At 34.9% G+C, this 23,824-nt stretch overlaps 1 protein-coding gene across 1 annotated transcript in view; it reads right to left on the reverse strand.

Moving 5' to 3' along the window:
- The window catches only part of NHLRC2 (NHL repeat containing 2), a 49,300-nt gene that overhangs the window by 17,451 nt on the left and 8,025 nt on the right, over nucleotides 1–23,824 (reverse strand). Inside the window, exons 4-5 of the mRNA XM_053983773.1 lie at nucleotides 23,019–23,140; nucleotides 21,802–21,931 (exon numbers count right to left, since the gene is read on the reverse strand). Coding sequence (XP_053839748.1) covers nucleotides 21,802–21,931; nucleotides 23,019–23,140 — 252 coding nt within the window. The remainder of the gene's footprint in view (nucleotides 1–21,801; nucleotides 21,932–23,018; nucleotides 23,141–23,824) is intronic.

The raw sequence follows: 23,824 nt of genomic DNA on the forward strand, positions 1-23,824 counted from the left end.
CAAACGGGGTATCTTTGAGCTTGTACTTTGCACAGTAAACTGCTACAGAGATGAGCAGGTCTTTTGCATTCAAAGTAAATCCACATTGCTACATCATGAAGTGATACCACATTTGCAACGTATCTTTGGAAGAATTCTAGTTTTGCTTTGTCCAGAAAAATTATTGCAAATTAAAGCCTGATGACAGCAAAAGCAACTCTTTTCAGCTATTACCCAGGAAAATGCCTTCCACAGGACAGTGACAGCCACAGCCTCAATGACAGAATGAAACCAGATTACAAGGAAAAATGGTGACATGTAGAAGAAAGCATCCCTTCAAGATACAGACAGTTCAGACATAAACACTTCATGTATGATCTGAGCTCAGGCAGGAAATGCTAGTTACTGCTTAAGTGATTTTTAGGTTTTTTTTTTTTTTTACATTATGAAAGAATCACCATGAGTAATACAGAAAAAAAAGTGTTTGCTCTGGAATGCAGTGGTAACAAATAACCCTCTAGCAGAAACACAGAGAAGGATGAAAAATATTTTACATACTTTTGCCTTTTAAGGGCTATAGAAATTGCACCAGTATGATAAGGTACTGTACTTTCACTTAAATCATATTTACATAATACTTAAATTGACTTGAAAAATTCCAACAAATTTACTGAAAGCATGGTCAATACTGTACTTGGGAGTTTCTATAAATAGATTCCAATCATGCAGTTTAAGACCAGATTCTGGAATGTGAAACACACAGTTATGTCACCAAGCACAGGTCATTGTCCTGCTCCTTCCAGCAAGAATGCAGCTATCAAGAACATTTCATGCTCAAATCAACTGTGCATTAAAGTATCACTTGCTTTCAACACCCACTAAATAAAAATAGAAGGGCACAACAGAGAAAGCTAAAAAAGCACACAGTAATTTTGTAATGTATTTTTAAGCTGCTGTCCCTCCCCTTCTACTTCCCACACAATCTATATCAATGCAAATTTCAGCAGCAACCTCAGCAAAGCCAGAATTTAATCCATGGAGTTCATTCAAGAATTTTAACAGGAGGGTAAAACACAAGCTCAGTGGCCACAACTAAAGAAATAAAAAAGATGACAAGGAAGAATACTCTGTCTGAATCCTACCATCTGTTTTGTCTCCATTAACTCCCCTGCCTCAAAGGTAGACATTTGTGCCAAATTTGGTTTAAATGGTGTTTCACACTCACTTAATCTCTGTCTCAGATTTCAGCATCTGTATAGAAGAGGACAACAAAAGCCTACTTAGGAAAATACTATGTGGATACTTAAAAGAACTCTACATAGTATCAGTTCTGAATATTAACTTATCCACGTCCTCAAAGTTTTTCTCAGTATTTTCCATTTCTCAACCACCTACATATTAAAGTTTTAAAGAAAAAATAATTTTTTCAATTGATCAATACACACTCTAAATCATATATAGAAGTAAACTCAAGAAATGTCAATGGTAGAGGAAAAACCTTTCTCTCCACCTTTCTCCTTTGAGACTTTGAAAAAGGTCAACATAAGCTGTTTAATACTACCTAGTTTAGTACATAACTTGCTTAAACATTTCAACTTCCTTTTTCTCCCTTTCATGTTCTGGATAGCACAGCTTTGGACACTGAAAGGAAACTCCCAGAAGTATCACTTGTTTAAAAACTATATACAATCCATATTTAAATAAACAACTATAAATCTGTGTTCTGAAACTGCAGAGTTTAACTACATAGATCTAAAGAAAATGGGAAGATATGGTGTTACTTCCCACATGCCACACCAGTTAATACAAAAATCAAACTTTTAAAATTTGTAATAATGAACCTACATTTGTTGAAGTGCATGTTAACTCCTGCAACTTGCACAGAAAGACATAAGCATATGTAAAAAAAAGGACACTGTTGTGTGGGTGAAAACAGAAGTAATTTTTGAAACTCTCATAAATTTCTTCACCCATCCAAGTGCTTAAGCAGACACTGGCAGAGCAGTTTTAATGTCTGATAACAGGGTACAAGCTTGTAGGACAGCACTCTGAGAGGCACAAATGCACTCAGTGTTATACTGCAGGGTAGCAGAAGATCCCACTATGCTCAAGCAAGTTGCAACTCAACTTTGCAATTTGCAACTCAGCAATGCACCCTTGGCAAACCCTGCTGCATTTCTGACAAACTATTTTGATGTCTGGTAACAAACTTAAAGAAGAACTTAACAAACTGAACAAACTTAAAGAAAAATATGCTTGCTAGACATGCACTGCAGCCCTGCTCCTCATGTTCTGAGACAGATTCCTGTTAACATTCCATTCAGTATAACTCTCCATTTTTACAACTCTCTCTAGCTATAGTTTTCTAAAGAATTTTAGAATTTACTGCTATTACAGTAATGTATATTTTCCCCCATTTCATCTATTAGGCTTATTAACCTCTCTCAAAAAAAAAAATTAATTGATTTAATCTCTGCTTAACCGACAGCTTTTATTATATTTTGTGGCAATCTAAATAGCCAACTGACTAGCAGGTTCTAATTGAATATGAAAAAAACTGCACCAGTCTGTATAAAGTGCATTCAGAAGATCTGATTTCTATGCAAATGCTTATTAAAATTCAGCAGTGTTGAACAGTACAGATGACTAATCCTCTACAGGTGACTAACTCAGTAAATACTATGTTCATGTTGATAACAATTATCATATCAATTAACATTTAACAAGCAGAGCTCTCAAAACTAAAAAAAAAATCATCATATATTTAACTACTGACAGAAGCAGAAGAAAGCATCATGAAAAATTAAAAGTAAAATTATAGGATACATTGAATAATTCTGTTAACCAGCTCAAGTTTCTGAAGCACTGATCAGTTATTAGTACCCTCTTTGCTGATCTGTGAAACAGCTCTGCAATAATATCCCACAGGGATCAGCTTTCTGGTTCAAGATCTCTTGAAAACAACACCATCTAGCCACACAAGTCTCCTGGTTCACAAAAGGAAAATCAGATTGTACAAAATTCAGTAAAGCTCGTGCCTGCATTAGCAGCAGCCCACATCTAGTGAGATTCTCTTTCAGGTGCTTCTCCTTGCCCTTCCAAGTAGGATTCCATATGCACAGACTGTAAGGGTTGCTGACCAGACCTTTGAAAAAAGGTGCTTTGTTGTTGTACAAGACATGTTAATAGAAGTGTTAAATCTGAAAACACATCCCTGTTGCTCACTCAAGTACTCAAGGCTGCTGGTTGTACTCTGTCTATACTGACAACGTATTTGCACCAGAAGATTCTACACTACGAGCATTTCTGAAGCAGCTTCATGAACCTGTTGGACCAAGGTCAGAAGAGGCCACAAGGATGATTTGAGAGCTGGAGCAGCACCTCTGCTATGGAGACAGGTTGGGAGAGTTGAGCTGTTCAGCCTGGTCTCCTCTGAGGAGACCTCAGAGCACCTTCCAGTACATAAAGGGGCTAAACAAGAACTGGAGAGGGATTTTTGATAAGGGCATGCAGTGATAGGACAAGGGGAAATGGCTTTAAACTGACAGAGGGCAGATTTACATTGGAAATTAGGAAAAAAATTCTTGACTGCAAGGATGGTGAGGAATTGGCACTGGTTGCCCAGGAAAGCTGTGGATGCCCCATCCCTGGAATTGTTCAAGAAAACGCTGGATGAGACGTTGAGCAACCTGGCCTAATGGAAGATGTCCCTGCCCATGGCAGGAGGGCAGGAAAAATGGTCTTTAAAGTCCCCTCTAACCTAAATCATTCTGTGATTCTATGCTCCCTCACATTTCAGTGTATTTTTCTCCCTCATAACTGACACAAGATTTTAACAAATGCTGTTAAAGAAATGCTGCTGAAAGAACGAGAAAAAACGCAAGAACGAGAAAGAACGAAAGAAAGAATGAAAGAATGAGAAAGAAAGAATGAAAGAACGAAAGAACGAAAGAACGAACGAAAGAATGAGAAAGAATGAAAGAAAGAACGAGAAAGAACGAAAGAACGAGAAAGAAAAAAGGAACGAAAGAACGAAAGAAGGAGAAAGAAAGAAGGAAAGACAGAATGAGAGAAGGAAAGAACGAGAAAGAACGAAAGAAAGAGAAGGAAAGAACGAAAGAAAGAGAAAGAAAGAAAGAACGAAAGAACAAAAGAACGAAAGAATGACAGAACGAGAAAAAAAGAACGAAAGAACGAGAAAAAAGAACAAAAAAAAGAAAGAAGGAACGAGACAAAAAGAACGATAGAAAGAAAGAAAAGAAGGAACGAGAAAAAAAGAACGATAGAAAGAAAGAACGAGAAAAAAAGAACGATAGAAAGAAAGAACAAATGAAGGAACGAGAAAAAAGGAACGAAAGAAAGAAAGAATGAACGAGAAAAAAGAACAAAAGAAAGAAAGAACGAAGGAATGAGAAAAAAAACGAAAGAAAGAACGAAGGAATGAGAAAAAAAGAATGAGAGAAAGAAAGAAAGAACGAGAAAAAAAGAACGATAGAAAGAAAGAACGAAGGAACGAGAAAAAAAGAACGATAGAAAGAAAGAAAGAAGGAAGGAACGAGAAAAAAAGAACGATAGAAAGAAAGAAAGAAGGAACGAGAAAAAAAGAACGATAGAAAGAAAGAAAGAAGGAAGGAACGAGAAAAAAAGAACGATAGAAAGAAAGAAGGAAGGAACGAGAAAAAAAGAACGATAGAAAGAAAGAAAGAAGGAAGGAACGAGAAAAAAAGAACGATAGAAAGAAAGAAGGAAGGAACGAGAAAAAAAGAACGATAGAAAGAAAGAACGAAGGAACGAAGGAACGAGAAAAAAAGAACGATAGAAAGAAAGAACGAAGGAACGAAGGAACGAGAAAAAAAGAACGATAGAAAGAAAGAAAGCAGGAAGGAACGAGAAAAAAAGAACGATAGAAAGAAAGAAAGAAAGAACGAAGGAAGGAGAAAAAAAGAACGATAGAAAGAAAGAAGGAAGGAACGAGAAAAAAAGAACGATAGAAAGAAGGAAAGAAGGAAGGAACGAGAAAAAAAGAACGATAGAAAGAAAGAAGGAAGGAACGAGAAAAAAAGAACGATAGAAAGAAAGAAGGAAGGAACGAGAAAAAAAGAACGACAGAAAGAAAGAAAGAAGGAAGGAACGAGGAAAAAAGAACGATAGAAAGAAAGAAGGAAGGAACGAGAAAAAAAGAACGATAGAAGGAAAGAAAGAAGGAAGGAACGAGAAAAAAAGAACTATAGAAAGAAAGAAAGAAAGAAGGAAGGAACGAGAAAAAAAGAACGATAGAAAGAAAGAAGGAAGGAACGAGGAAAAAACAACGATAGAAAGAAAGAAAGAAGGAAGGAACGAGAAAAAAAGAACGATAGAAAGAAAGAAGGAAGGAACGAGAAAAAAAGAACGATAGAAAGAAAGAAGGAAGGAACGAGAAAAAAACAACGATAGAAAGAAAGAAAGAAAGAAGGAGGGAACGAGAAAAAAAGAACGATAGAAAGAAAGAAAGAAGGAAGGAACGAGAAAAAAAGAACGATAGAAAGAAGGAAAGAAGGAAGGAACGAGAAAAAAAGAACGATAGAAAGAAAGAAGGAAGGAACGAGAAAAAAAGAACGATAGAAAGAAAGAAAGAAGGAAGGAACGAGAAAAAAAGAACGATAGAAAGAAAGAACGAAGGAACGAAGGAACGAGAAAAAAAGAACGATAGAAAGAAAGAACGAAGGAACGAAGGAACGAGAAAAAAAGAACGATAGAAAGAAAGAAAGCAGGAAGGAACGAGAAAAAAAGAACGATAGAAAGAAAGAACGAAGGAAGGAGAAAAAAAGAACGATAGAAAGAAAGAAGGAAGGAACGAGAAAAAAAGAACGATAGAAAGAAAGAAGGAAGGAACGAGAAAAAAAGAACGATAGAAAGAAAGAAGGAAGGAACGAGAAAAAAAGAACGATAGAAAGAAAGAAAGAAGGAAGGAACGAGAAAAAAAGAACAATAGAAAGAAAGAAGGAAGGAACGAGAAAAAAAGAACGATAGAAAGAAGGAAAGAACGAAGGAACGAGAAAAAAAGAACGATAGAAAGAAAGAAGGAAGGAACGAGAAAAAAAGAACGATAGAAAGAAAGAAAGAAGGAAGGAACGAGAAAAAAAGAACGATAGAAAGAAAGAAGGAAGGAACGAGAAAAAAAGAACGATAGAAAGAAAGAAAGAAGGAAGGAACGAGAAAAAAAGAACGATAGAAAGAAAGAAGGAAGGAACGAGAAAAAAAGAACGATAGAAAGAAGGAAAGAACGAAGGAACGAGAAAAAAAGAACGATAGAAAGAAAGAAGGAAGGAACGAGAAAAAAAGAACGATAGAAAGAAGGAAAGAACGAAGGAACGAGAAAAAAAGAACGATAGAAAGAAAGAAGGAAGGAACGAGAAAAAAGAACGATAGAAAGAAAGAAAGAAGGAAGGAACGAGAAAAAAAGAACAATAGAAAGAAAGAAAGAAAGAAGGAAGGAACGAGAAAAAAAGAACGATAGAAAGAAAGAAGGAAGGAGGGAACGAGAAAAAAAGAACGATAGAAAGAAAGAAGGAAGGAGGGAACGAGAAAAAAAGAACGATAGAAAGAAAGAAAGAAGGAAGGAACGAGAAAAAAAGAACGATAGAAAGAAAGAAGGAAGGAGGGAACGAGAAAAAAAGAACGATAGAAAGAAAGAAGGAAGGAACGAGAAAAAAAGAACGATAGAAAGAAAGAAAGAAGGAAGGAACGAGAAAAAAAGAACGATAGAAAGAAAGAAAGAAGGAAGGAACGAGAAAAAAAGAACGATAGAAAGAAAGAAGGAAGGAAGGAACGAGAAAAAAAGAACGATAGAAGGAAAGAAAGAAGGAACGAGAAAAAAAGAACGATAGAAAGAAAGAAGGAAGGAAGGAACGAGAAAAAAAGAACGATAGAAGGAAAGAAAGAAGGAACGAGAAAAAAAGAACGATAGAAAGAAAGAAAGAAGGAAGGAACGAGAAAAAAAGAATGATAGAAAGAAAGAAATAAGGAAGGAACGAGAAAAAAAGAACGATAGAAAGAAAGAAGGAACGAGAAAAAAAGAACGATAGAAAGAAAGAACGAAGGAACGAGAAAAAAAGAACGATAGAAAGAAAGAAGGAAGGAACGAGAAAAAAAGAACGATAGAAAGAAAGAAGGAAGGAAGGAGAAAAAAAGAACGATAGAAAGAAAGAAGGAAGGAACGAGAAAAAAAGAACGATAGAAAGAAAGAAAGAAGGAGGGAACGAGAAAAAAAGAACGATAGAAAGAAAGAAGGAAGGAACGAGAAAAAAAGAACGATAGAAAGAAAGAAAGAAAGAAGGAAGGAACGAGAAAAAAAGAACGATAGAAAGAAAGAAAGAAGGAAGGAACGAGAAAAAAAGAACGATAGAAAGAAAGAAGGAAGGAACGAGAAAAAAAGAACGATAGAAAGAAAGAAAGAAGGAAGGAAGGAGAAAAAAAGAACGATAGAAAGAAAGAAGGAAGGAACGAGAAAAAAGAACGATAGAAAGAAATAAAGAAGGAGGGAACGAGAAAAAAAGAACGATAGAAAGAAAGAAAGAAGGAAGGAAGGAGAAAAAAAGAACGATAGAAAGAAAAAAAGAAGGAAAGAAGGAAGGAACGAGAAAAAAAGAACGATAGAAAGAAAGAAAGAAAGAAGGAAGGAACGAGAAAAAAAGAACGATAGAAAGAAAGAAAGAAGGAAGGAACGAGAAAAAAAGAACGATAGAAAGAAAGAAAGAAAGAACGAGAAAAAAAGAACGATAGAAAGAAAGAAGGAAGGAACGAGAAAAAAAGAACGATAGAAAGAAAGAAGGAAGGAAGGAACGAGAAAAAAAGAACGATAGAAAGAAAAAAAGAAGGAAGGAACGAGAAAAAAAGAACGATAGAAAGAAAGAAAGAAGGAACGAGAAAAAAAGAACGATAGAAAGAAAGAAAGAAGGAACGAGAAAAAAAGAACGATAGAAAGAAAGAAAGAAAGAAGGAAGGAACGAGAAAAAAAGAACGATAGAAAGAAAGAAAGAAGGAAGGAACGAGAAAAAAGAACGATAGAAAGAAAGAAAGAAGGAAGGAACGAGAAAAAAAGAACGATAGAAAGAAAGAAAGAAGGAAGGAACGAGAAAAAAAGAACGATAGAAAGAAAGAAGGAAGGAACGAGAAAAAAAGAACGATAGAAAGAAAGAAAGAAGGAAGGAACGAGAAAAAAAGAACGATAGAAAGAAAGAAGGAAGGAACGAGAAAAAAAGAACGATAGAAAGAAAGAAGGAAGGAACGAGAAAAAAAGAACGATAGAAAGAAAGAAGGAAGGAACGAGAAAAAAAGAACGATAGAAAGAAAGAAAGAAAGAAGGAAGGAACGAGAAAAAAAGAACGATAGAAAGAAAGAAAGAAGGAAGGAACGAGAAAAAAAGAACGATAGAAAGAAGGAAAGAACGAAGGAACGAGAAAAAAAGAACGATAGAAAGAAAGAAAGACGGAAGGAACGAGAAAAAAAGAATGATAGAAAGAAAGAAGGAAGGAACGAGAAAAAAAGAACGATAGAAAGAAAGAAAGAAGGAAGGAAGGAGAAAAAAAGAACGATAGAAAGAAAGAAGGAAGGAACGAGAAAAAAAGAACGATAGAAAGAAAGAAAGAAGGAGGGAACGAGAAAAAAAGAACGATAGAAAGAAAGGAAGGAACGAGAAAAAAAGAACGATAGAAAGAAAGAAGGAAGGAACGAGAAAAAAAGAACGATAGAAAGAAAGAAAGAAAGAAGGAAGGAACGAGAAAAAAAGAACGATAGAAAGAAAGAAAGAAGGAAGGAACGAGAAAAAAAGAACGATAGAAAGAAAGAAAGAAGGAAGGAACGAGAAAAAAGAACGATAGAAAGAAAGAAAGAAGGAAGGAACGAGAAAAAAAGAACGATAGAAAGAAAGAAAGAAGGAAGGAACGAGAAAAAAAGAACGATAGAAAGAAAGAAAGAAGGAACGAGAAAAAAAGAACGATAGAAAGAAAGAAGGAAGGAACGAGAAAAAAAGAACGATAGAAAGAAAGAAAGAAGGAAGGAAGGAGAAAAAAAGAACGATAGAAAGAAAGAAGGAAGGAACGAGAAAAAAAGAACGATAGAAAGAAAGAAAGAAGGAGGGAACGAGAAAAAAAGAACGATAGAAAGAAAGAAGGAAGGAACGAGAAAAAAAGAACGATAGAAAGAAAGAAAGAAGGAAGGAACGAGAAAAAAAGAACGATAGAAAGAAAGAAGGAAGGAACGAGAAAAAAAGAACGATAGAAAGAAAGAAGGAAGGAACGAGAAAAAAAGAACAATAGAAAGAAAGAAAGAAGGAAAGAAGGAAGGAACGAGAAAAAAAGAACGATAGAAAGAAAGAAAGAAAGAAGGAAGGAACGAGAAAAAAAGAACGATAGAAAGAAAGAAAGAAGGAAGGAACGAGAAAAAAAGAACAATAGAAAGAAAGAAAGAAGGAAGGAACGAGAAAAAAAGAACGATAGAAAGAAAGAAGGAAGGAACGAGAAAAAAAGAACGATAGAAAGAAAGAAAGAAAGAAGGAGGGAACGAGAAAAAAAGAACGATAGAAAGAAAGAAGGAAGGAACGAGAAAAAAAGAACGATAGAAAGAAAGAAAGAAGGAAGGAACGAGAAAAAAAGAACGATAGAAAGAAAGAAGGAAGGAACGAGAAAAAAAGAACGATAGAAAGAAAGAAAGAAAGAAGGAACGAGAAAAAAAGAACGATAGAAAGAAAGAAAGAAAGAAGGAAGGAACGAGAAAAAAAGAACGATAGAAAGAAAGAAAGAAAGAAGGAAGGAACGAGAAAAAAAGAACGATAGAAAGAAAGAAAGAAGGAAGGAACGAGAAAAAAAGAACGATAGAAAGAAAGAAGGAAGGAACGAGAAAAAAAGAACGATAGAAAGAAAGAAAGAAAGAAGGAAGGAACGAGAAAAAAAGAACGATAGAAAGAAAGAAAGAAGGAAGGAACGAGAAAAAAAGACGATAGAAAGAAAGAAGGAAGGAACGAGAAAAAAAGAACGATAGAAAGAAAGAAGGAAGGAACGAGAAAAAAAGAACGATAGAAAGAAAGAAAGAAGGAACGAGAAAAAAAGAACGATAGAAAGAAAGAAGGAACGAACGAGAAAAAAAGAACGATAGAAAGAAAGAAGGAAGGAACGAGAAAAAAAGAACGATAGAAAGAAAGAAGGAAGGAAGGAACGAGAAAAAAAGAACGATAGAAAGAAAGAAGGAGGGAACGAGAAAAAAAGAACGATAGAAAGAAAGAAAGAAGGAAGGAACGAGAAAAAAAGAACGATAGAAAGAAAGAAAGAAGGAAGGAACGAGAAAAAAAGAACGATAGAAAGAAAGAAGGAAGGAACGAGAAAAAAAGAACGATAGAAAGAAAGAAAGAAGGAAGGAACGAGAAAAAAAGAACGATAGAAAGAAAGAAAGAAGGAACGAGAAAAAAAGAACGATAGAAAGAAAGAAAGAAGGAAGGAACGAGAAAAAAAGAACGATAGAAAGAAAGAAGGAAGGAACGAGAAAAAAGGAACGATAGAAAGAAAGAAAGAAGGAAGGAACGAGAAAAAAAGAACGATAGAAAGAAAGAAGGAAGGAACGAGAAAAAAAGAACGATAGAAAGAAAGAAAGAAGGAAGGAACGAGAAAAAAAGAACGATAGAAAGAAAGAACGAAGGAACGAAGGAACGCGAAAAAAAGAACGATAGAAAGAAAGAACGAAGGAACGAAGGAACGAGAAAAAAAGAACGATAGAAAGAAAGAAAGCAGGAAGGAACGAGAAAAAAAGAACGATAGAAAGAAAGAAAGAACGAAGGAAGGAGAAAAAAAGAACGATAGAAAGAAAGAAGGAAGGAACGAGAAAAAAAGAACGATAGAAAGAAGGAAAGAAGGAAGGAACGAGAAAAAAAGAACGATAGAAAGAAAGAAGGAAGGAACGAGAAAAAAAGAACGATAGAAAGAAAGAAGGAAGGAACGAGAAAAAAAGAACGATAGAAAGAAAGAAAGAAGGAAGGAACGAGAAAAAAAGAACGACAGAAAGAAAGAAAGAAGGAAGGAACGAGGAAAAAAGAACGATAGAAAGAAAGAAGGAAGGAACGAGAAAAAAAGAACGATAGAAGGAAAGAAAGAAGGAAGGAACGAGAAAAAAAGAACGATAGAAAGAAAGAAAGAAAGAAGGAAGGAACGAGAAAAAAAGAACGATAGAAAGAAAGAAAGAAAGAAGGAAGGAACGAGAAAAAAAGAACGATAGAAAGAAAGAAGGAAGGAGGGAACGAGAAAAAAAGAACGATAGAAAGAAAGAAGGAAGGAGGGAACGAGAAAAAAAGAACGATAGAAAGAAAGAAGGAAGGAGGGAACGAGAAAAAAAGAACGATAGAAAGAAAGAAGGAAGGAGGGAATGAGAAAAAAAGAACGATAGAAAGAAAGAAAGAAGGAAGGAACGAGAAAAAAAGAACGATAGAAAGAAAGAAAGAAAGAAGGAAGGAACGAGAAAAAAAGAACGATAGAAAGAAAGAAAGAAAGAAAGAAGGAAGGAACGAGAAAAAAAGAACGATAGAAAGAAAGAAAGAAGGAAGGAACGAGAAAAAAAGAACGATAGAAAGAAAGAAGGAAGGAACGAGAAAAAAAGAACGATAGAAAGAAGGAAAGAACGAAGGAACGAGAAAAAAAGAACGATAGAAAGAAAGAAAGAAGGAAGGAACGAGAAAAAAAGAACGATAGAAAGAAAGAAGGAAGGAACGAGAAAAAAAGAACGATAGAAAGAAAGAAGGAAGGAACGAGAAAAAAAGAACGATAGAAAGAAAGAAAGAAGGAAGGAAGGAACGAGAAAAAAAGAACGATAGAAAGAAAGAAGGAAGGAGGGAACGAGAAAAAAAGAACGATAGAAAGAAAGAAGGAAGGAGGGAACGAGAAAAAAAGAACGATAGAAAGAAAGAAGGAAGGAGGGAACGAGAAAAAAAGAACGATAGAAAGAAAGAAGGAAGGAGGGAACGAGAAAAAAAGAACGATAGAAAGAAAGAAGGAAGGAGGGAACGAGAAAAAAAGAACGATACAAAGAAAGAAAGAAGGAAGGAACGAGAAAAAAAGAACGATAGAAAGAAAGAAAGAAGGAAGGAAGGAGAAAAAAAGAACGATAGAAAGAAAGAAAGAAGGAAGGAACGAGAAAAAAAGAACGATAGAAAGAAAGAAGGAAGGAGGGAACGAGAAAAAAAGAACGATAGAAAGAAAGAAGGAAGGAGGGAACGAGAAAAAAAGAACGATAGAAAGAAAGAAAGAAGGAAGGAACGAGAAAAAAAGAACGATAGAGAGAAAGAAAGAAAGAAGGAAGGAACGAGAAAAAAAGAACGATAGAAAGAAAGAAAGAAGGAAGGAAGGAACGAGAAAAAAAGAACGATAGAAAGAAAGAAGGAAGGAAGGAACGAGAAAAAAAGAACGATAGAAAGAAAGAAAGAAGGAAGGAACGAGAAAAAAAGAACGATAGAAAGAAAGAAGGAAGGAACGAGAAAAAAAGAACGATAGAAAGAAAGAAAGAAGGAAGGAACGAGAAAAAAAGAACGATAGAAAGAAAGAAGGAAGGAACGAGAAAAAAAGAACGATAGAAAGAAAGAAAGAAAGAAGGAAGGAACGAGAAAAAAAGAACGATAGAAAGAAAGAAAGAAGGAAAGAACGAGAAAAAAAGAACGATAGAAAGAAAGAAAGAAGGAAGGAACGAGAAAAAAGAACGATAGAAAGAAAGAAAGAAGGAAGGAACGAGAAAAAAAGAACGATAGAAAGAAAGAAAGAAGGAAGGAACGAGAAAAAAAGAACGATAGAAAGAAAGAAAGAAGGAAGGAACGAGAAAAAAAGAACGATAGAAAGAAAGAAAGAAGGAGGGAACGAGAAAAAAAGAACGATAGAAAGAAAGAAAGAAGGAAGGAACGAGAAAAAAAGAACGATAGAAAGAAAGAAAGAAGGAAAGAAGGAAGGAACGAGAAAAAAAGAACGATAGAAAGAAAGAAAGAAGGAACGAGAAAAAAAGAACGATAGAAAGAAAGAAAGAAGGAAGGAACGAGAAAAAAAGAACGATAGAAAGAAGGAAGGAACGAGAAAAAAAGAACGATAGAAAGAAAGAAGGAAGGAACGAGAAAAAAAGAACGATAGAAAGAAAGAAAGAAAGAAGGAAGGAACGAGAAAAAAAGAACGATAGAAAGAAAGAAAGAAGGAAGGAACGAGAAAAAAAGAACGATAGAAAGAAAGAAGGAAGGAACGAGAAAAAAAGAACGATAGAAAGAAAGAAAGAAGGAAGGAACGAGAAAAAAAGAACGATAGAAAGAAAGAAGGAAGGAACGAGAAAAAAAGAACGATAGAAAGAAAGAAAGAAGGAAGGAACGAGAAAAAAAGAACGATAGAAAGAAAGAAGGAAGGAACGAGAAAAAAAGAACGATAGAAAGAAAGAAAGGAAGGAACGAGAAAAAAAGAACGATAGAAAGAAAGAACGAAGGAACGAAGGAACGAGAAAAAAAGAACGATAGAAAGAAAGAACGAAGGAACGAAGGAACGAGAAAAAAAGAACGATAGAAAGAAAGAAAGCAGGAAGGAACGAGAAAAAAAGAACGATAGAAAGAAAGAACGAAGGAAGGAGAAAAAAAGAACGATAGAAAGAAAGAAGGAAGGAACGAGAAAAAAAGAACGATAGAAAGAAGGAAAGAACGAAGGAACGAGAAAAAAGAACGATAGAAAGAAAGAAGGAAGGAACGAGAAAAAAAGAACGATAGAAAGAAAGAAAGAAGGAAGGAACGAGAAAAAAAGAACGACAGAAAGAAAGAAAGAAGGAAGGAACGAGGAAAAAAGAACGATAGAAAGAAAGAAGGAAGGAACGAGAAAAAAAGAACGATAGAAGGAAAGAAAGAAGGAAGGAACGAGAAAAAAAGAACGATAGAAAGAAAGAAAGAAAGAAGGAAGGAACGAGAAAAAAAGAACGATAGAAAGAAAGAAAGAAAGAAGGAAGGAACGAGAAAAAAAGAACGATAGAAAGAAAGAAGGAAGGAACGAGAAAAAAAGAACGATAGAAAGAAAGAAAGAAGGAAGGAACGAGAAAAAAAGAACAATAGAAAGAAAGAAGGAAGGAACGAGAAAAAAAGAACGATAGAAAGAAGGAAAGAACGAAGGAACGAGAAAAAAAGAACGATAGAAAGAAAGAAGGAAGGAACGAGAAAAAAAGAACGATAGAAAGAAAGAAAGAAGGAAGGAACGAGAAAAAAAGAACGATAGAAAGAAAGAAAGAAAGAAGGAAGGAACGAGAAAAAAAGAACGATAGAAAGAAAGAAGGAAGGAGGGAACGAGAAAAAAAGAACGATAGAAAGAAAGAAGGAAGGAGGGAACGAGAAAAAAAGAACGATAGAAAGAAAGAAAGAAGGAAGGAACGAGAAAAAAAGAACGATAGAAAGAAAGAAAGAAGGAAGGAACGAGAAAAAAAGAACGATAGAAAGAAAGAAGGAAGGAGGGAACGAGAAAAAAAGAACGATAGAAAGAAAGAAGGAAGGAGGGAACGAGAAAAAAAGAACGATAGAAAGAAAGAAGGAAGGAGGGAACGAGAAAAAAAGAACGATAGAAAGAAAGAAAGAAGGAAGGAAGGAACGAGAAAAAAAGAACGATAGAAAGAAAGAAAGAAGGAAGGAAGGAACGAGAAAAAAAGAACGATAGAAAGAAAGAAGGAAGGAAGGAACGAGAAAAAAAGAACGATAGAAAGAAAGAAGGAAGGAACGAGAAAAAAAGAACGATAGAAAGAAAGAAAGAAGGAAGGAACGAGAAAAAAAGAATGATAGAAAGAAAGAAAGAAGGAAGGAACGAGAAAAAAAGAACGATAGAAAGAAAGAACGAAGGAACGAGAAAAAAAGAACGATAGAAAGAAAGAAGGAAGGAACGAGAAAAAAAGAACGATAGAAAGAAAGAAGGAAGGAAGGAGAAAAAAAGAACAATAGAAAGAAAGAAGGAAGGAACGAGAAAAAAAGAACGATAGAAAGAAAGAAAGAAGGAGGGAACGAGAAAAAAAGAACGATAGAAAGAAAGAAGGAAGGAACGAGAAAAAAAGAACGATAGAAAGAAAGAAAGAAAGAAGGAAGGAACGAGAAAAAAAGAACGATAGAAAGAAAGAAAGAAGGAAGGAACGAGAAAAAAAGAACGATAGAAAGAAAGAAAGAAGGAAGGAACGAGAAAAAAGAACGATAGAAAGAAAGAAAGAAGGAAGGAACGAGAAAAAAAGAACGATAGAAAGAAAGAAAGAAGGAAGGAACGAGAAAAAAAGAACGATAGAAAGAAAGAAGGAAGGAACGAGAAAAAAAGAACGATAGAAAGAAAGAAAGAAAGAAGGAAGGAACGAGAAAAAAAGAACGATAGAAAGAAAGAAAGAAGGAAGGAACGAGAAAAAAAGAACGATAGAAAGAAAGAAGGAAGGAACGAGAAAAAAAGAACGATAGAAAGAAAGAAAGAAGGAAGGAACGAGAAAAAAGAACGATAGAAAGAAAGAAGGAAGGAACGAGAAAAAAAGAACGATAGAAAGAAAGAAAGAAGGAAGGAACGAGAAAAAAAGAACGATAGAAAGAAAGAAAGAAGGAGGGAACGAGAAAAAAAGAACGATAGAAAGAAAGAAAGAAGGAAGGAACGAGAAAAAAAGAACGATAGAAAGAAAGAAGGAAGGAACGAGAAAAAAAGAACGATAGAAAGAAAGAAAGAAGGAAGGAACGAGAAAAAAAGAACGATAGAAAGAAAGAAAGAAGGAAGGAACGAGAAAAAAAGAACGATAGAAAGAAAGAACGAACGAAGGAACGAGAAAAAAAGAACGATAGAAAGAAAGAAGGAAGGAACGAAGGAACGAGAAAAAAAGAACGATAGAAAGAAAGAAAGCAGGAAGGAACGAGAAAAAAAGAACGATAGAAAGAAAGAACGAAGGAAGGAGAAAAAAAGAACGATAGAAAGAAAGAAGGAAGGAACGAGAAAAAAAGAACGATAGAAAGAAGGAAAGAACGAAGGAACGAGAAAAAAGAACGATAGAAAGAAAGAAGGAAGGAACGAGAAAAAAAGAACGATAGAAAGAAAGAAAGAAGGAAGGAACGAGAAAAAAAGAACGACAGAAAGAAAGAAAGAAGGAAGGAACGAGGAAAAAAGAACGATAGAAAGAAAGAAGGAAGGAACGAGAAAAAAAGAACGATAGAAGGAAAGAAAGAAGGAAGGAACGAGAAAAAAAGAACGATAGAAAGAAAGAAAGAAAGAAGGAAGGAACGAGAAAAAAAGAACGATAGAAAGAAAGAAGGAAGGAACGAGAAAAAAAGAACGATAGAAAGAAAGAAAGAAGGAAGGAACGAGAAAAAAAGAACGATAGAAAGAAAGAAAGAAAGAAGGAAGGAACGAGAAAAAAAGAACGATAGAAAGAAAGAAGGAAGGAGGGAACGAGAAAAAAAGAACGATAGAAAGAAAGAAGGAAGGAGGGAACGAGAAAAAAAGAACGATAGAAAGAAAGAAAGAAGGAAGGAACGAGAAAAAAAGAACGATAGAAAGAAAGAAAGAAGGAAGGAACGAGAAAAAAAGAACGATAGAAAGAAAGAAAGAAGGAAGGAACGAGAAAAAAAGAACGATAGAAAGAAAGAAGGAAAGAGGGAACGAGAAAAAAACGATAGAAAGAAAGAAGGAAGGAGGGAACGAGAAAAAAAGAACGATAGAAAGAAAGAAAGAAGGAAGGAACGAGAAAAAAAGAACGATAGAAAGAAAGAAAGAAGGAAGGAAGGAACGAGAAAAAAAGAACGATAGAAAGAAAGAAAGAAGAAAGAAAGGAACGAGAAAAAAAGAACGATAGAAAGAAAGAAGGAAGGAAGGAACGAGAAAAAAAGAACGATAGAAAGAAAGAAGGAAGGAAGGAACGAGAAAAAAAGAACGATAGAAGGAAAGAAAGAAGGAACGAGAAAAAAAGAACGATAGAAAGAAAGAAGGAAGGAACGAGAAAAAAAGAATGATAGAAAGAAAGAAAGAAGGAAGGAACGAGAAAAAAAGAACGATAGAAAGAAAGAACGAAGGAACGAGAAAAAAAGAACGATAGAAAGAAAGAAGGAAGGAACGAGAAAAAAAGAACGATAGAAAGAAAGAAGGAAGGAAGGAGAAAAAAAGAACGATAGAAAGAAAGAAGGAAGGAACGAGAAAAAAAGAACGATAGAAAGAAAGAAAGAAAGAAGGAAGGAACGAGAAAAAAAGAACGATAGAAAGAAAGAAAGAAGGAAGGAACGAGAAAAAAAGAACGATAGAAAGAAAGAAAGAAGGAAGGAACGAGAAAAAAGAACGATAGAAAGAAAGAAAGAAGGAAGGAACGAGAAAAAAAGAACGATAGAAAGAAAGAAAGAAGGAAGGAACGAGAAAAAAAGAACGATAGAAAGAAAGAAGGAAGGAACGAGAAAAAAAGAACGATAGAAAGAAAGAAAGAAGGAAGGAAGGAGAAAAAAAGAACGATAGAAAGAAAGAAGGAAGGAACGAGAAAAAAGAACGATAGAAAGAAATAAAGAAGGAGGGAACGAGAAAAAAAGAACGATAGAAAGAAAGAAAGAAGGAAGGAAGGAGAAAAAAAGAACGATAGAAAGAAAGAAAGAAGGAAAGAAGGAAGGAACGAGAAAAAAAGAACGATAGAAAGAAAGAAAGAAAGAAGGAAGGAACGAGAAAAAAAGAACGATAGAAAGAAAGAAAGAAAGAACGAGAAAAAAAGAACGATAGAAAGAAAGAAGGAAGGAACGAGAAAAAAAGAACGATAGAAAGAAAGAAGGAAGGAAGGAACGAGAAAAAAAGAACGATAGAAAGAAAGAAAGAAGGAAGGAAGGAGAAAAAAAGAACGATAGAAAGAAAGAAGGAAGGAACGAGAAAAAAAGAACGATAGAAAGAAAGAAAGAAGGAAGGAACGAGAAAAAAAGAACGATAGAAAGAAAGAAAGAAAGAAGGAAGGAACGAGAAAAAAAGAACGATAGAAAGAAAGAAGGAAGGAACGAGAAAAAAAGAACGATAGAAAGAAAGAAAGAAGGAAGGAACGAGAAAAAAAGAACGATAGAAAGAAAGAAGGAAGGAACGAGAAAAAAAGAACGATAGAAAGAAAGAAAGAAGGAAGGAACGAGAAAAAAAGAACGATAGAAGGAAAGAAAGAAGGAAGGAACGAGAAAAAAAGAACGATAGAAAGAAAGAAAGAAGGAAGGAACGAGAAAAAAAGAACGATAGAAAGAAAGAAGGAAGGAACGAGAAAAAAAGAACGATAGAAAGAAAGAAAGAAGGAGGGAACGAGAAAAAAAGAACGATAGAAAGAAAGAAAGAAGGAAGGAACGAGAAAAAAAGAACGATAGAAAGAAAGAAGAAAGGAACGAGAAAAAAAGAACGATAGAAAGAAAGAAAGAAGGAAGGAACGAGAAAAAAAGAACGATAGAAAGAAAGAAGGAAGGAACGAGAAAAAAAGAACGATAGAAAGAAAGAAAGAAGGAAGGAACGAGAAAAAAAGAACGATAGAAAGAAAGAAAGAAAGAAGGAACGAGAAAAAAAGAACGATAGAAAGAAAGAAAGAAGGAAGGAACGAGAAAAAAAGAACGATAGAAAGAAAGAAGGAAGGAACGAGAAAAAAGAACGATAGAAAGAAAGAAAGAAAGAAGGAAGGAACGAGAAAAAAACAACGATAGAAAGAAAGAAAGAAGGAAGGAACGAGAAAAAAAGAACGATAGAAAGAAAGAAGGAAGGAACGAGAAAAAAAGAACGATAGAAAGAAAGAAAGAAAGAAGGAAGGAACGAGAAAAAAGAACGATAGAAAGAAAGAAGGAAGGAACGAGAAAAAAAGAACGATAGAAAGAAAGAAAGAAGGAAGGAACGAGAAAAAAAGAACGATAGAAAGAAGGAAAGAACGAAGGAACGAGAAAAAAAGAACGATAGAAAGAAAGAAAGACGGAAGGAAGGAGAAAAAAAGAATGATAGAAAGAAAGAAGGAAGGAACGAGAAAAAAAGAACGATAGAAAGAAAGAAAGAAGGAGGGAACGAGAAAAAAAGAACGATAGAAAGAAAGGAAGGAACGAGAAAAAAAGAACGATAGAAAGAAAGCAGGAAGGAACGAGAAAAAAAGAACGATAGAAAGAAAGAAAGAAGGAAGGAACGAGAAAAAAAGAACGATAGAAAGAAAGAAGGAAGGAACGAGAAAAAAAGAATGATAGAAAGAAAGAAAGAAGGAGGGAACGAGAAAAAAAGAACGATAGAAAGAAAGAAGGAAGGAACGAGAAAAAAAGAACGATAGAAAGAAAGAAAGAAGGAAGGAACGAGAAAAAAAGAACGATAGAAAGAAAGAAGGAAGGAAGGAACGAGAAAAAAAGAACGATAGAAAGAAAGAAAGAAGGAAAGAAGGAAGGAACGAGAAAAAAAGAACGATAGAAAGAAAGAAAGAAAGAAGGAAGGAACGAGAAAAAAAGAACGATAGAAAGAAAGAAAGAAGGAAGGAACGAGAAAAAAAGAACGATAGAAAGAAAGAAAGAAAGAACGAGAAAAAAAGAACGATAGAAAGAAAGAAGGAAGGAACGAGAAAAAAAGAACGATAGAAAGAAAGAAGGAAGGAAGGAACGAGAAAAAAAGAACGATAGAAAGAAAGAAAGAAGGAAGGAACGAGAAAAAAAGAACGATAGAAAGAAAGAAAGAAGGAAGGAACGAGAAAAAAAGAACGATAGAAAGAAAGAAAGAAAGAAGGAACGAGAAAAAAAGACGATAGAAAGAAAGAAAGAAGGAAGGAACGAGAAAAAAAGAACGATAGAAAGAAAGAAGGAAGGAAGGAACGAGAAAAAAAGAACGATAGAAAGAAAGAAGGAAGGAACGAGAAAAAAAGAACGATAGAAAGAAAGAAAGAAGGAAGGAACGAGAAAAAAAGAACGATAGAAAGAAAGAAGGAAGGAACGAGAAAAAAAGAACGATAGAAAGAAAGAAAGAAGGAAGGAACGAGAAAAAAAGAACGATAGAAAGAAAGAAGGAAGGAACGAGAAAAAAAGAACGATAGAAAGAAAGAAAGAAGGAAGGAACGAGGAAAAAAGAACGATAGAAAGAAAGAAGGAAGGAACGAGAAAAAAAGAACGATAGAAAGAAAGAAAGAAGGAAGGAACGAGAAAAAAAGAACGATAGAAAGAAAGAACGAAGGAACGAAGGAACGAGAAAAAAAGAACGATAGAAAGAAAGAAGGAAGGAACGAGAAAAAAAGAACGATAGAAATAAAGAACGAAGGAACGAGAAAAAAAGAACAATAGAAAGAAAGAACGAAGGAACGAGAAAAAAGAACGATAGAAAGAAAGAACGAAGGAACGAGAAAAAAAGAACGATAGAAAGAAAGAAAGAAGGAAGGAACGAGAAAAAAAGAACGATAGAAAGAAAGAAGGAAGGAACGAGAAAAAAAGAACGATAGAAAGAAAGAAGGAAGGAACGAGAAAAAAAGAACGATAGAAAGAAAGAAGGAAGGAAGGAACGAGAAAGAACGATAGAAAGAAAGAAAGAAGGAAGGAACGAGAAAAAAAGAACGATAGAAAGAAAGAACGAAGGAACGAAGGAACGAGAAAAAAAACGATAGAAAGAAAGAAAGAAAGAAGGAAGGAACGAGAAAAAAAAGAACGATAGAAAGAAAGAACGAAGGAACGAAGGAACGAGAAAAAAAGAACGATAGAAAGAACGAAGGAATGAAGGAACGAGAAAAAAAGAACGATAGAAAGAAAGAACGAAGGAACGAGAAAAAAGAACGATAGAAAGAAAGAACGAAGGAATGAGAAAAAAAGAACGATAGAAAGAGAGAAAGAAAGAAGGAAGGAAGGAACGAGAAAAAAAGTCCCCTCTAACCTAAATCATTCTGTGATTCTATGCTCCCTCACATTTCCGTGGCTTTTTCTCCCTCATAACTGACACAAGATTTTAACAAATGCTTCCACGTCAGTAAAATGTTACTAAACTTGCAAAGCACCTCTAATTTCAAGATATTAGAAATGAATCACGCTCCTTCTCCACCCCATTCTTCTGCAGAGAAAAGGAATTCCAATATTGGAAGTAAATTTTTCATGTCTGAAATACAAACCTAAGGGTTTTATGCCACATCAAAGCATTGTTCATAAACTGGCATCTGCAACTTCTACATTAGACTGAAATGGAAACATGATAAAATTGTGTTTCAAATCACAGTCAGTAACAGCTGAAAACGTGGCAGCTATGAGATGCCAGGCTCAGGTGTGTGCTAAGTGAATTGGGAAAGAAAGCTACTTAAGTCCTCAGAAGGTGATTCTTGCATCCTATTATGCAAAGATTTATTTTACCTCGTGATGCTTGCATGGTTTGTGCTAAGGTATTCCTCTCCTGTCTGACTGACTCTATAGAGGTCTTGAGCCTAATGATTTTATGTCACCTAAACAGGAATAAACAGAGGCCCCCAATAAAATTATTTTTATTTCCTACACTCAAATATTTACAAGTGGTTGGACATGTCTGTATAGTCAAGGAAAGGAACTTTTAGACAATACTCACTTCCTGTAAAATGTACCTGCTTCTTAAGTGATCCTGGCTTAAGGCACTGGCCTAACAAAAGCAATCATTATTTCCTTCTGTGTTTGGATCCAGTAACTACATAACTTGATACAAAAGAATTTTTCTTCCATCAAGTAACATTTCAGGATCCAAAGCACAGCTGCAGTTACCATTTGCAATAAAAACTATTGTGTTTTAGACTCAGTTTTACAGTAAATCTTTACTTCTTCTGTCTCAGATTAATACCAAAACAGGAAAACATTTAGCAAACAGTCACACGTGTAAATATGAAATGTATCAACTGATACAGTACTTGAACTTCCAAAGACCACATCCCACGGAGAGCTGATGGGCTGCTCTTCTCCTTTTGCTCCACCTTCCTTATCAACACCCTGTACCCCGATGCCTGCTACAGTGGTCACCATCTGCAACTCCAGGTCAATCTATGTGAAGCAAAATGGCACATTAAATGAGTGTATGAAATTATCTTGACCAAAGTTATAGATAATTTGAGATAGATGTCAAAACCAGAGAAATCCTAACAAATATCAGGCATTTGTGGGTTTTTTTAGGGAAACAATTAATTTTACCACAATGCTTGCTGATGGACAGGGAGTATGGGGGTGGGAAGCAGCAGGCAGCATGAAAACCATGTACGTGGAACTCTAGTCCATGTGCAACAAAAATTAACAGTGCTCTGTCAGCGTTTGCTCGACAGCTGTAGAAGAAAGCATCACAAATTTCTGGATAAATACTTAAATAAAAAATGGATGTGGTTTTTAAATTTTAAACTCATAGAGGAAGATGACATAAAAACTCAAATACTGTAACAGTATTTCCCATCTCCATATCAGATGCATTAAGGGTACACCTCCTCTGATCACAAATGGGATACTGGTGAGAACTTGAGTCCAAGATCTTCTTGAGATGCATAGAACACTTTAAATAATAAGGCAATATTATATTGCATCACCAAACTTACCTTCTGATTATCCTAAATTTGACCTAACCTAATGTAAGATCCAATTCCTACATGCTAAAACTTTGCAAGTGTTTAATCAAAAAGAACACACTTGCAGCCAATTCTGGTACTAGGGCACTTACCTGCATTTGAGAGACCCAAACACTCAACGGAAGTTTGGATATTCACTGCACCACAGCACTACAATAACTTTAGATAAGAATCTGATACTACTGGAAGTGAAACAAAACCAGTTTCTGCTTCCAGTACTAAGAATAGATGTTTCTCAAAACAGGAAAGTAAGAGTGACTAGGAAAAAAAACCCAACTAAAACCAAAACCCTGTTATGCTATAAGGAGTAGATCACCTTTTCTGCATTTGAAAGGAAGCACAAAAGTATATGTAGCCCTTAAAAAAACCCTGCACAACAGTATTTCTTTATAAGATAGTGGACCAAATTTCCTTTCTGATGTTATTTGGAGAGTAATTCATGGGGTGGAAATGTTCACCTGTGAAAGTAGAATACAGTATAAAAGATTAAACTTTGAATTTCCTTATGGAAAATTTACCTTTCTAATTAGGTGATTTTCTGTATCAGCTACATAAATAACATTATTTTTTATAGCGATTCCTTGTGGTGAGTTGAAAGCTGCCTCTGAAAATCCTCCATCTCTCCTTCCACTGTTTGGACCTATAAATAAAACACAGCAAACTCAAAAGTAATTTTTGAAAAAAGTAACTTTAAAAATAAAGTGCATACATACTAGGAGAATTACATATTCCAGGAGCTGCTTTCACAGCACCTTGTACATTTTATATTATTACTATTTGGTGTAGTCTCATTTTAGTCATTGTGCTATTGTAATCAAAATAGCCTGGTGCTATTAAGCTCTGAACTCATTCTGCACAAGTTCTTTGCTTTTTTAAGCTTGTATTTTAAAGAGAAGTCTTAATAGGGTTCTAAATTATTCTAGAGGAGTCCTAATAGGGCTCTAAATTGCACTAAAAGACAACAGCAACAATGGAAGACAAAAATTAAAAAAATACATTTTTTTTTTAATTCTTGACTACATCAAAGCATGCCAGTAGGAAAAAAAAAATCCAAAGCTCAACTCCATATCATTGGTTTAGATTTTGGTGTAATCACAAATGAAACTAATATTTGATTAGCAACATTTTCTCATTAAGAAAACTAATTAGGAAAAAGATGATACGGAGCTAATTACACAAAAGAACACTAAGAATGATGGAGTGACATTCTTCTGCATACAACAGTCAGGAAATAGAAAGGAACATTACAGTCTGAAGGTAAGCACTGTACTTCAGAGGAGGTAGCATTTAAACTGCATTAGCAGGATGTGTCAGCAGAAGACAT

Source organism: Vidua macroura, chromosome 8 (genome assembly GCF_024509145.1).
Source record: "Vidua macroura isolate BioBank_ID:100142 chromosome 8, ASM2450914v1, whole genome shotgun sequence".
Classification (NCBI taxonomy): domain Eukaryota; kingdom Metazoa; phylum Chordata; class Aves; order Passeriformes; family Viduidae; genus Vidua; species Vidua macroura.